Raw genomic sequence first — 12,001 nt, forward strand, 5'->3', positions numbered from 1 at the left:
GCTGATAATTCCAAACTGTATGTGGAAATAGTGCCTTTATTTGTTAAAATGAGATGTTAGGTTTTTTAAGATGTCAATCTCCAGTGCATTCAAAGCAGAGTGAGAGGGGTGCACTGTTGAATTAGTCTGCAGTGTGGTGATAATTGTCAGATAAAAAAAAATGAATTTTTCCGAGTTCCACAGCCCCAGCTTCCTTGAGACATTTCCATCAGGGCACTTCCCATAAAGAGATTCCAGTATTGATCTACCGGGAGGATTTTAATTATTACAATAGCAGATACCACAGAGCTGCAGTTAGAGGGAAAAGTCACATGAGACCTGCTAGAATTTCTCAGCCAACCCATTTTGTTGGCTTGGGTTAATGGGTGTTCAACCTTTCCATTATCCAGATCAGCCGTGAATTACTAGCTGAATGATGTTTGCATTAATATAATATATATGGTAATTTCTTCACTTAATTAACAGGGAGGTTCAGCTCAGTAGGGGTATGGGCTGATCATGTGTAAAATTGATTTGTGAGGGAAATATTTGATAGACCGCAGGGAGAAAGCTGCTTTTGATGGACAGCTGCGGGACAGAAGCAGGAAGAACAAGTTTTAACTTGAATTTTTGCTTGGAAGCATAGCTCTCTTCAACAGTGCTATTTTTTGTATTATCTAGAGTTTATCTAAATATTTTCATTGTTTTTTTTTAGTGCTAAGGTAGTCTTTGTTGGATTTTTAAATCCACATAAGTACACTTAGAGTAACCAACTACATCTTAGGGTTCTAAAAGCTTCTCATTTTAAGTTGTTCCCTTTAAAACACCTGGAAAGGTATGAGCTGGAAAAGAATAGCTCACTGATACAGCTTGATAAAATATTTGATATAACATATAAGTTACAGAATACTTGAATATACTATGTACTCAAACTAGGGAAACCTGATTATGAAATTTGTTACTATTTTTAATTGAACCAATTAGTAAAAGCAATGAAGTTTTAGGTTTTGCTTTCTTATATCTATGTTGTTCATATTGCCTTTACAAAGTGCTATATTTGTTTTGTTCCTCTGTATAGGAATGAGAAAAGAAAAAGTCCCTTTTGAAAATGTTCTGCTATCTGGCAGATAGATTAAAAAAGCATTCACCAGATTATTCCAGATTTTAAAGTTACCATTAGCTTTTATTCTGTTATATTTTATATTAAGATGGAAAACTATCCATTCTATATGAATCTTTAAAAAATAATAATCTTTTGATCAAACTATCCTAGAAATTATTAGTTGTGTGATTTCATAAAATATTTCAACTTTAAATTTGTCAACTACTATAATCAGTTTAATAAGTTAATATAAATTCAGTTCACAAGTAAGTACAAGTTGTTTACTAGTTCAAAAGGTATGTAAGTTAAACTTATAGTTAAACATGTTTATTGATCATGAGAATTCCAAAATATGCTCATAACTAACGTGATTCTTAATTTTGTTTCTTAGTTAAGGTGTAATGGAAAATAATTCCTCACAGCTTCTTAGAGATTAATAAGCTACTAGGTAGGGAAGAGATTTGATAGGAGAAGATTGTTAACATTTATTTCACTTAATAAATAGTTAATAGATGCTTATGATAGTAGTGGTGATGGTGAGAGTAATCACTTAAGTAGTTCTTTAATATTTCTCAGCTAATTAAGTCTCAGTCCCCAAAATGTAAAAAGGTAAACAGATATTCCAAATGGAGCTATAATTAATCCATTTTTGTAACTATACTCTCAATAGTAACCCTTAATGTAATGATTTAAATTTGTAATATAAATGAAAGATTAAGGGTATACTGGCTCTTTATAATAGAGCTGGTATTTCAAATAAAACTTCTAAGGATGGATGATTATAAAAAGTAAATTTTCATATTGAAATCCAAATTTGACTAAGCAGAAGATAAACCAAATCAGTATACTAATTTCATTAGGTCCTGTGTAGCAAGTTTTGAAACCACCTGTCAGGTTAGAATTTGCTGCTACAATAATTGGTAATACATCAACAGAATAACATGTTAAAATACAGGAGCCAGCTGGAGGGAAAATTGTTTAAAGTATTTAAAATAATACAGTTCCTATGAAAAAAATACCTTTAAAATTTGTACTTTTATTAGAACAATCTCTCTGATTTCTCTCAGGATGGATACTTCAAGGATAAATTTCTTAGTAAAGCTCCAGTTTTGCATATTATACTTTTGAATTAAAGGTTCCACTGGTGTTTAATTTGATAATCAGCAAGGGAAAACTTATCTCTGTCCTTGTCTATGCTTAAATAACGCTGACTTAACCCGAAAGAGAATTTTTTTAATTTAGTGTGAACTTTTTAAATCTGACAAATCTGGGTGTGAAATTATAAATATAACACTAAACAGCTGAAATGTTCTATATTTACAAAAGTTTGGTATACATAATACCTATGAAAATTTTTTGAATCACAGGGAGTTGCTTTTTAGTGCTAAGGGTGATACTAAGTATGTATTTGGTTCTCTAGGTAAGTGCTTTACTAAGTGTTTGTAGAAAGGAAAAATGCAACTTACAAGTGATTTTTTTTTCCCTTCCTGTTTGTTCTCGTTAACAGAAAGGGTTCAAAGACACCAGTCAGTATGTTGTAGGAGAATTGGCAGCACTAGAGAATGAGCAAAAGCAAATTGACACCCGTGCTGCGCTGGTGGAGAAGCGCCTTCGCTATCTCATGGACACAGGTACGGTGCCCAATTACACTGTAAACAGTTTTGGCAAATTGAGCGTTCACAAACTCTTATAGAGTTTTGGAAGTGTGAATCTTTGAAGCCTGAATGTTCAGCAAAACTGCCTTGAAAATAAAAAGGCTGCGATTTGCAGCTACCTCTCTGGGCCCTGGTGATAAGAGTGCCTTCATGGGAAGTGATAACTTGCCCTGATACCGTGTGAGCCAGCACTATTGAACAGTGTGCTCATCCATGCAGAGTTGGAATACACATCTGTGCCTCATTGATATGCCACTGCTTAAAAAAAAAGTAAGATCTTTACTGTTCTACTGATTCATTGGGAAAAAAAAAGATTTGGCCAGCTAAAGCCATGTACTGCATGAAACAGAGCACTGTGCATAGGGGATGGCTCCATGGACTAGATCACTGAAATTTGAGAATACTATCTGGTTACTGATGCTCCACAATTTTTTTTCAAGAGAACAGGTTTTTTAAAGTCTGTAATACTTTGTGTCACAGTTGCATTTGAAAGGATTAAAGTATATAGCAAGGTTTGTAAAGATAGGTTAGAGCAGCAAGTTGGCTCCTAAACAGGATGGATTGGCATTTAATGCTGATTGCCAATGGTTGATCGAACATATCTAAGTTCACAGTGATCTATTGGAAAAGAACTGTATGTGTATGTGTGTGTGTATATTTCTTTAATAATGAGAAATAAATTAAAATCCTTCATACCAAAGTATAAGTTGTATGAGAAAAAAAAGTCAAAAAAATAAGTGTGAAAATCCATTTCTTTAATCTAATTAATTGCTTTCACTTTATGGCAGTGTTAAAATAAAGTAGATTAGCATGATTTAGGATTGGAAAGCTTTCCTGAACTTTTTCTTCTCTACTTTCCAAAAATATATTTACAATAAAAGAACTCCTCCAAATATAAGCATTTATATGGGATATTTGGAAATGAATTGATTAGTGAAATCGGAACATATTAGAACAAGAAGGAACCTTAGGCTTTAACTGAGTTTCATACTGTGTTCTATGGAGCACTACAGCTTCTTCAGAGGCCGTTAGGAGCTGCCAGGACAATAAAGGAGCAGAAAGAATACAGATACCTAGATTCCTTACCTTACTTCAAACAAAGTGGTTCTGAATTTATTTATTTGAAATAGTGAGCTTGAAAGAGTGCATTTGGTTTTTTTTTTGCAGTTTCTGGCTGAGGCTGGGTTTGAACTCGCCACCTCCGGCATATGGGGCCGGCGCCCTACTCCTTTGAGCCGCAGGCGCTGCCCGGAAGAGTTTGTTTGAAGAAAAGTGTCTATTGCTTAAAATTTAAAACCGAAAAAAAAGACAAAACCTTTTTTTCAGAACCTAAATCTCTTATTGTACAGGTGAGGAGATGGAGACATAGGAAATGCTCAGAGTCATTTAGATATGTAGCTGATATTAACTAATTCAGATTACCAGGACTTCTTGCTATATCAGATTACCTAGGCCATGTTTATTGTTCCCCTAACAAGTTACAGGCATGCTCAATCTAGTACATACGCAATTGTGTGACTTTAGCATAGATCCATAAACCGATATATTTTTCTAATTTGCATTTTTTCCTTAGATTTCTAAGGGCTTTTGAAAATTTTAGCTATATTAGCTATACGTAGTATTTATTTATTTTTATTTATTTATTTGAGAGAGAGAGAGTCTCACTATGTTGCCCTCAGTGGAGTGCTATGGCATCACAGCTCATGGTAACCTCAAACTCTTGGTTTTAAGCGATTCTCTTGCCTCAGCCTCTCAAGTAGCTGGGACTACAGGTGCCCACCACAATGCCTGCCTATTTTTTGGCTGTAGTTATTGTTTGGCAGGCCCGGGCTGGGTTTGAACCCACCAGCTCCAGTGTATGTAGCTGGTGCCCTAGGTGCTGAGCTACAAGCGCCGAGTGGCTGTATGTAGTATTTTAAATGAAATTATTAGCATAATTTCTATAATGCATTTAAAAATTATTTCTATCTGGGTGTAGTGGCTTATGACTATAATCCTAGCACTCTCAGCCTGAAGCAGGAGGATTGGATCGCTTGAGCTTAGGAACTCAAGACCAGTCTGAGCAAGAGTGTGACCATATCTCACTAAAAATAGAAAAATTGGCCAGATGAGATGGTGGGTGCCTATAGTAGGGACATAGAAGGCTGAGGCAGGAGGATCACTTGAACCCAGGATTTTGAAGTTGCAGTGAGTTATAATGATGTCACTGCACTCTACCCAGGGAGTCAGAGCAAGACTATGTCTCAAAAAGAAAAAAAAAATTGTTTCCTTTAATTTTTTTTTTCTTCAGAGACAGGGTCTCATTCTGTCACTCAGGCTGGAGTGCAGTAGCATTGTCATAGCTCACTGCAACCTCTAACTCCTGGGTTCAAGCAATCCTCTTGCCTCAGCCTCTCAAATAGCTAGAACTACAGGCATGTACCATCATGCCTGGTTAATTTTTCTATTTTTTGTAGACAGGGTCGTCTTCTTGCTCAGGCTGATCTTCAACTCATGGTCTAAAGGAATCCTCCTTCCTTGGTTTACTGAAGTACTAGGATTTCAGGCATGAGCCACCATGCCTAGCCTTATTTTCTTTAAATACTCTGAGGAGACAATTTTTTTTGTTTTTAACAAACGGAATGAACTATCTTCCCCAATTGTTTGGGATAAATTAGATATTACTATACAAGAATACCTTGTGCCACTAGTGAAAAAGCTAGAAATTGTATTTCCTTTCCTTCTTTTAACACGTGGAACCTGGTTTACGGAGGGCTGTAACCAAAATGGACTCAATTTCTCCCTCGTACCCTGTATGTCACTAGTAAAGTTTTGAAATGGTCCCATAAATCCTTTATAATCTGTAAGACAAGGCTACAGATTGACATTGAAATCCTTTGGGGGATTATTCTATTACTTATTCTACAGGATAGAATCTGACCCTGATTGGGGCTGCTACTGCATTCAGACTAAAACTGACTTGGTCCCCCAGTTTGACATGCTCTGAAAATCTCCCTAGATGATATTGAACCTCCTCTAGCACATATGTTTTTAAGGTTTGCCTAAAGCCTAGCTTGGTATCTGAAATAAGGGATAATGGGTTTAGAAAGTGAAAGCATATATTTTTATTTTTCCTTTAGGAGTTCCAGTTCATTCCAGCTTTTCATTTATTATAATAGTACCTTTCTTTCTGGTGTATTAGAGGATCCTCAGCTTTAGAAATGAGCAGAGCAGATAGTATTCACATTCTTTATATGATGAAACTGAAGCTCAAATAAGGGAAATAACTCATTTAAGATGACCTGACTAGCAGTGGCAGAGTTAGGGTTTAAACCTGGGTTTTTAGATTTTCTGGCTTTTGATTTAGTCATCTTTTCTAAGTACAACTTCTTTATAAAGCAAGAATGTTTTATCTGCTATTACAGTTTTTATATTCTTGTAGATACTGACTAAATTTTTTTTTACTGATTTGAAATTCTCATAATATAAAATTAACCATTTGAAAGTGTACAATTCTATAATATTTAAAACATTCACAGTGTTGTGCAATCATCACCACTATGTATTTCCAAAAGTTTTTCATCATCCTAAACATTAAGCAATAACTTAATTCTTTACTCATTAAGCAATAACTCCCCCGTTTCCTCCTACTCAGTCCCCTGGGCATCTCTAATCTACTTTCCGTCCTTTTTTTTTTTTTTAAGAAAGAGTTCCACTCATTCTGTCACTCCTGGGGTTGAGTGCCATGGCATCATCATCATAGCTCACAGCAACTTCAAACTCTTGGGCTCAAGCAATCCTCATGCCTCAGCTTAGTCCCAGGTAGCATAACATAACACCCAGCTAATTTTCTATTTTTAGTAGAGACAGCGTTCTCACTGGAACTCCTAAAGTCAAGCAGACTGCCCACTTCAACCTTCCAGAGTGTTAGGATTACAGGTGTGAGTCATCATGCCTAGCCTCTATTCTCTGTCTTTATGAATTTGTTTTATTATAGATATTTCATATAAGTGAACTCAAACCATATTTGTCCTTTTGTGTTTGGCTTTTTTCACTTAATGTCTTCAAAGTACATCCATGTTATAGCATGTAGTAGTACTTCATTCCTTTTTATGACTGAATAATATTCTATTCTATGTTTATACCACATTTTATTTATTCACTTGTTGATTGAATATTTGGTCTCTTTCTACCTTTTGGCTACTATGAACATTTGTGTACAAGTATCTTTTTTAATTCCTATTTTCAGTTCTTTTGCATATATACCTAGGATTGTAATTTCTGAATCTTATGGTAATTCTGTACCTTTTTTTATTTTGTTTGTTTTTTTGAGACAGAGTCTCACTTTGTTGCCCTTGGTAGAATGCTATGGTGTCACAGCTCACAGCAACCTCAAACTCTTGGGCTCAAGCAATTCTTTTGCCTCAGCCTCCTGAGTAGCTGGGACTGTGGGTACCTGCCATAAAGCCTGGCTAGTTTTAGAAACAGGATCTCACTCTTGCTTAGGCTGGTCTTGAACTCCTGAGCTCAGGCAATCTACCCGCCTCGCTCTCCCATACCACTAGGATTATAGGCGTGAGTCAGCGTCCCTGTACTCAGTTTTAAATGCGTTTTGAGGTCTATGTAGAATTCAAAAGATATTTTCCAAAAGAAATACTGTTCTAAACGTCCACAAGTCAGACAAGCCCACATAAACTTGTTACTTCAAAATAAAACTAACTACTAAACAGTAGTGATGCTGAATACGGTTTTACACTTGAGTCCTAGGTTCCCAGAGCTTGAGCAGCTCTGAGTTTTAAGCACTACTCTGGTGCCACTGAATCTTCTATATCCTGAAGGGGATGGGTGGAGCCTGGATGGCGGCCTAGACTGCTGGGCATTTCTCTTGGCATGTTGGCAGAAGGTTGTAGCAAGAAAATAGGAAAGGAATGTAAGAGGCTCATGCAACATGAGGGGGGTGCCAGGAATGAGAATAGCAGTAACTAGGCAAGAGCACCAATGGCTGAGACAGAGCAGCTGTTGGGGTTTGTATGTCTGGTTTCTCCTAAAATTGTTAGGAAAGCTTAAATTAGTGATAGTCTAAATATTAAATAGCAATTGTGTATGTGTGTGTGTAATTGTTGTTGAGGGGGAATTTTTAAGTTTCCAGCACCTAAAGTTTATAATGATTATTTCATTGGGAACAGCAAAACATATAGAAACATGTATGTATGTTAAGTTTAGTGCTAATAAATCTGTGCCAGCAATGTTGTAAACCAGAAAAAAATGGAATTTATAATGGAAATGTTGATGGGCCCTTTTACTGTAGTGCTACAAATAGCGTTTACTAGAATGAATGATATTTCTTCTCCATTACCAATCTGTTTTCATTTAGTAGTTATCAGATTTTTTAACAGTATAGCTATAGTGTGTTAATCTAATGTTTGAGTTTTCTTTTTATTTACACTTAAGTATAAAATTAAACATTCATGAGGGGGAAATTATATTAAAATTGTATCTTACAACTTCTTAACCTTTAAGCACTGAATAAAAGGATCATGATAGGCTCCTTAAATCCCTAGGTCAAAAATACGGATGCTGTAGCTGCTTGTGGGCCATCTAGTCCAAAACCTAACTGACCATTTTAAAATATTAAATATACTAGGGCGGTGCCTGTGGCTCAGAGGGGTAGGGCGCTGGCCCCATATGCCGGAGGTGGTAGGTTTAAACCCAGCCCTGGCCAGAAACTGCAAAAAGAAAAAAAAAAAAAAAAAAATATATATATATATATATATAATATATATACTTAAGGAAGAAATGGATTAAAATAAATAACTTTTCTATACATTCTTCAGAATGTTTCTTTACCTTATCCAAATGTAGTATTAAAGCTGCTCTAAAGCAGGAAATAGCGGGCGGTGCCTATGGCTCAGTGGGTAGGGCGCCGGCCCCATATACCGAGGGTGGCAGGTTTGAACCCAGCCCTGGCTAAACTACAAAAGAAATAAATAAATAAAGCAGGAAATAGGGCTCCCCTAAAAAATTAAAGTAAAATTTGTATGTTGTTACTGAGAACAGTTGCTTTCGAATCTCCAGAATTATCCATCATCTTCACTAGAGATAACAATAATGATCTGTATTTATCACATGCTGGCTCTTATGTATATATTATTTTGTTTCTCATAATGTCTCTAGGAAATAGGTTCTCTTAATAACTGGAAGTGTTAATAATCACGTCTGAAGGTTAAGGAAATAGGTAACTTGCTCCATTCATACAGTTTACAAGTGGTAGAGCAGGAATCAAATCCAGTCTGATGGCTCTGGAGCCTGACTCTCCAATACCAACTGACATGATCTCCATTTCATCTCTCGTCATCGTAGAGCTGAACTTCTGATTTTCCTGGAGTTTTATTAATCATTCTTTCAACCTTCTTCTTACCATTTCATGATTTATGATTAGTTACTCAGAAAAAAACAAAAACAGATCATTATTCATTTAGATCAGGCAAAAAACACACTTAACAAACCCATTTGGCTTATTTAAAGACCCAACATGCTCTTATACCTTTTTTTTTTTTTTTTCCTTTTGAGGTAGAGTCTCACTCTATCACCCTGAGTAGAGTGCTGTGGCATCATAGCTCACAGTAACTTCAAACTCTTGGGCTTGAGCAATCCTCTTGCTTCAGCCTCCCAGTAGCTGGTACTACAGGCTGCTGCTACAATACCTGGCTAGTTTTTCTAAAGATGTTTAAAGATACTTTTAGTAGAGATGGGGTCTTGGCTCAGACTGGTCTCGAACTTCTGAGTTCAAGCAATCCTCCTGCCTCCCAAAGTGCTAGGATTACAGGTGTGAGCCACTGTGCCTAGCCTTATACCTCTTAATATTATTTCTTTAGCCACACGCAGTGGCTCATGCCTGTAATCCCAGCACTCTGGGAGCAGGTAGATTGCCTGAGTTCAGGAGTTCCAGACTAGCCTAAGCAAGAACGAGACCCCATTTCTAAAAATAGCTGGGTGTTGTGGCTGGTGCGTGTAGCCCCAGCTACTTGGGAGGCTGAGGCAAGGGAATCGCTTGAGCCCAAGAGTTTGAGGTTGCTGTGGAGTTATGATGCCAACGCACTCTACCAAAGGTGACAAAGTGAGACTGTCTCAAAAAAAAAATAAATTAAATAAATAAATATATATATACACACACACACATTATTTCTTTACCTTGGTCATCACAATATACACATAATATATATGAAAATCAGGCTACAAAATATTCTTCTTTGGAATAATCAAAGGAATAAAACAAGCTTCCTTTCAAATGAAGAAACTCACTGTTTGATAATCTTTAGAAGGTTCTTAAACTTGAGCATTATAACCTCTAGAAAGTAGTTTTCATTATAAAATCAACTACTTTTGGGCCGGGCACAGTAGTTCACTCCTGTAATCACAGCACTTGGGAGGACGAGGCGGGCGGATTGCCCTGAGCTCAGAGGTTCAAGACCAGCCTGAGCCAGAGCAAGACCTCATCTCTAAAAACAGCCAGGTGTTGTGGCAGGTGCCTATAGTCCCAGCTACTTGGGAGGCTGAGGCAAGAAAATCTCTTAAGCCCAGGAGTTTGAGGTTGCTGTGAGCTGTGATGCCATAGCACTCTACCAACGGTGACAAAATGAGACTCTGTCTCAAAAAATTAAAAAAAGATAAAATCCCCTACTTTTGAATACCTAAAGATGGTTTTCTGAAGTTAAAAGTAAAACTAATTGAAAGTTAAGTCACTGACTTCTAATTTAAAGTAATTGTTTTTATATTAGCAGCTTGCAATTTATGACACAGATATAAATGTACATTTCCTACGTTAAAACCCTTTAGTTTTACTGTTAAAATAAAAATGAGATCTTGATCTGTTTCAATCTGAATGTAATCTTAGCTATTAAAAAAAAGTACAGTTTCTTGGTGTATTAGAAGAGCTTATGGAAAATTAGTGCTTTGGGCTCGGCATCCATAGCTCAGGGGTTAGGGCGCCAGCCACATACACCAGGGCTGATGGGTTCCACGAACCCAGCCTGGGCCTGCTAAACACTCAACAACAAAAATAGCCGGGCACTATGGCAGGCTCCTGTAGTCCCTGCTATTAGGGAGGCTGAGGCAAGAGAATCGCTGGAACTCAAGAGTTTGAGGTTGCTATGAGCTATGAGGCCACGGCACTCTACAGAGGGCAACAAAGTCTGACTCTGTCTCAAAAAAAAAAAAACAAAAAGAAAAGAAAATTAGTGCTTTGGTGAATGGAGAAGCATGAATCCTATGTACTCAATTTTGATATGAGGACAATTAATGACAATTAAGGTTATGGGGGGGAAGCAGAAAGAGGGACAGAGAGAGGGGGGTGGGGCCTTGGTGTGTGTCACACTTTAGGGCAAGACATGATTGCAAGAGGGACTTTACCTACAATTGCAATCAGTGTAACCTGGCTTATTGTACCCTCAATGAATCCCCAACAATAAAAAAAAAAAAAAAGAAAGAAAAGAAAATTAGTGCTTTGGTAACATGAATACTGGTTCACTCAATGTTGCATCTCTTGATTAGAGTCTGAATACTCAAACTTTTTACATTTCTAGGGGGTTTTACATTTTTATTCTTGAAATGCTACATATGCTCAAAATGATTTGCTTTGTAAATGAGTAAGAGAGAAAGCACATGCAGAAGATATAAAAACAAAAAGGCATTTATGTCGTCAAATTACAAGGTATTATAATTTCACCATGATTGATTTATTTTCCCATCATAATAACCAACATTAAATAATCACAAAGATATCTTATTGTTGTAACAGTATACCTTCTACTGCTATCAATCCATGAATAAAGTAGATGAATTTTTGCTGTGACTTACAAATATTGAATAAGTGTAAAATACAACCAAAGTGTTAAAAATCTTTCTAAGAATCATGTAACTATTTTATACCATGTGTATTCTGTCTCTAATTTCCTTTCATTTATAGTTTCTCATTTTTTATCACCCAAGTAACATTCTGAACTTTATTATAATTATATATTTGGTGCATATAATTTTTAAAAAATATTTTTAATGATTAGACATAGACTTATGAGTTTGGTAAGATATAAATTCAGTAAGTTATTGAATAGGCACTGTTCACCATTGAGACCATGATATTATCAGATAATGAACATGTTTATGATGCTATATAAGGATTAATTAAATAACAAAAACTGTATTGACCACCAATGGTAAACGTAATTGAATTAGCAGAGCAGTAAAATAAATGTAGACAAAATAAATATAGACAAGAGAATATGAGAAA

At 36.1% G+C, this 12,001-nt stretch overlaps 1 protein-coding gene across 4 annotated transcripts in view; it reads left to right on the forward strand.

The window, feature by feature from the left end:
• Nucleotides 1–12,001, forward strand: part of EHBP1 (EH domain binding protein 1) — a 412,692-nt gene that overhangs the window by 351,845 nt on the left and 48,846 nt on the right. For all 4 annotated transcript variants that reach the window (XM_053587096.1, XM_053587100.1, XM_053587098.1 and 1 more), the window contains one exon: nucleotides 2,589–2,712. In XM_053587096.1, coding sequence (XP_053443071.1) covers nucleotides 2,589–2,712 — 124 coding nt within the window. The remainder of the gene's footprint in view (nucleotides 1–2,588; nucleotides 2,713–12,001) is intronic.

The sequence above is a fragment of the Nycticebus coucang genome, chromosome 4, assembly GCF_027406575.1.
Source record: "Nycticebus coucang isolate mNycCou1 chromosome 4, mNycCou1.pri, whole genome shotgun sequence".
Lineage (NCBI taxonomy): Eukaryota > Metazoa > Chordata > Mammalia > Primates > Lorisidae > Nycticebus > Nycticebus coucang.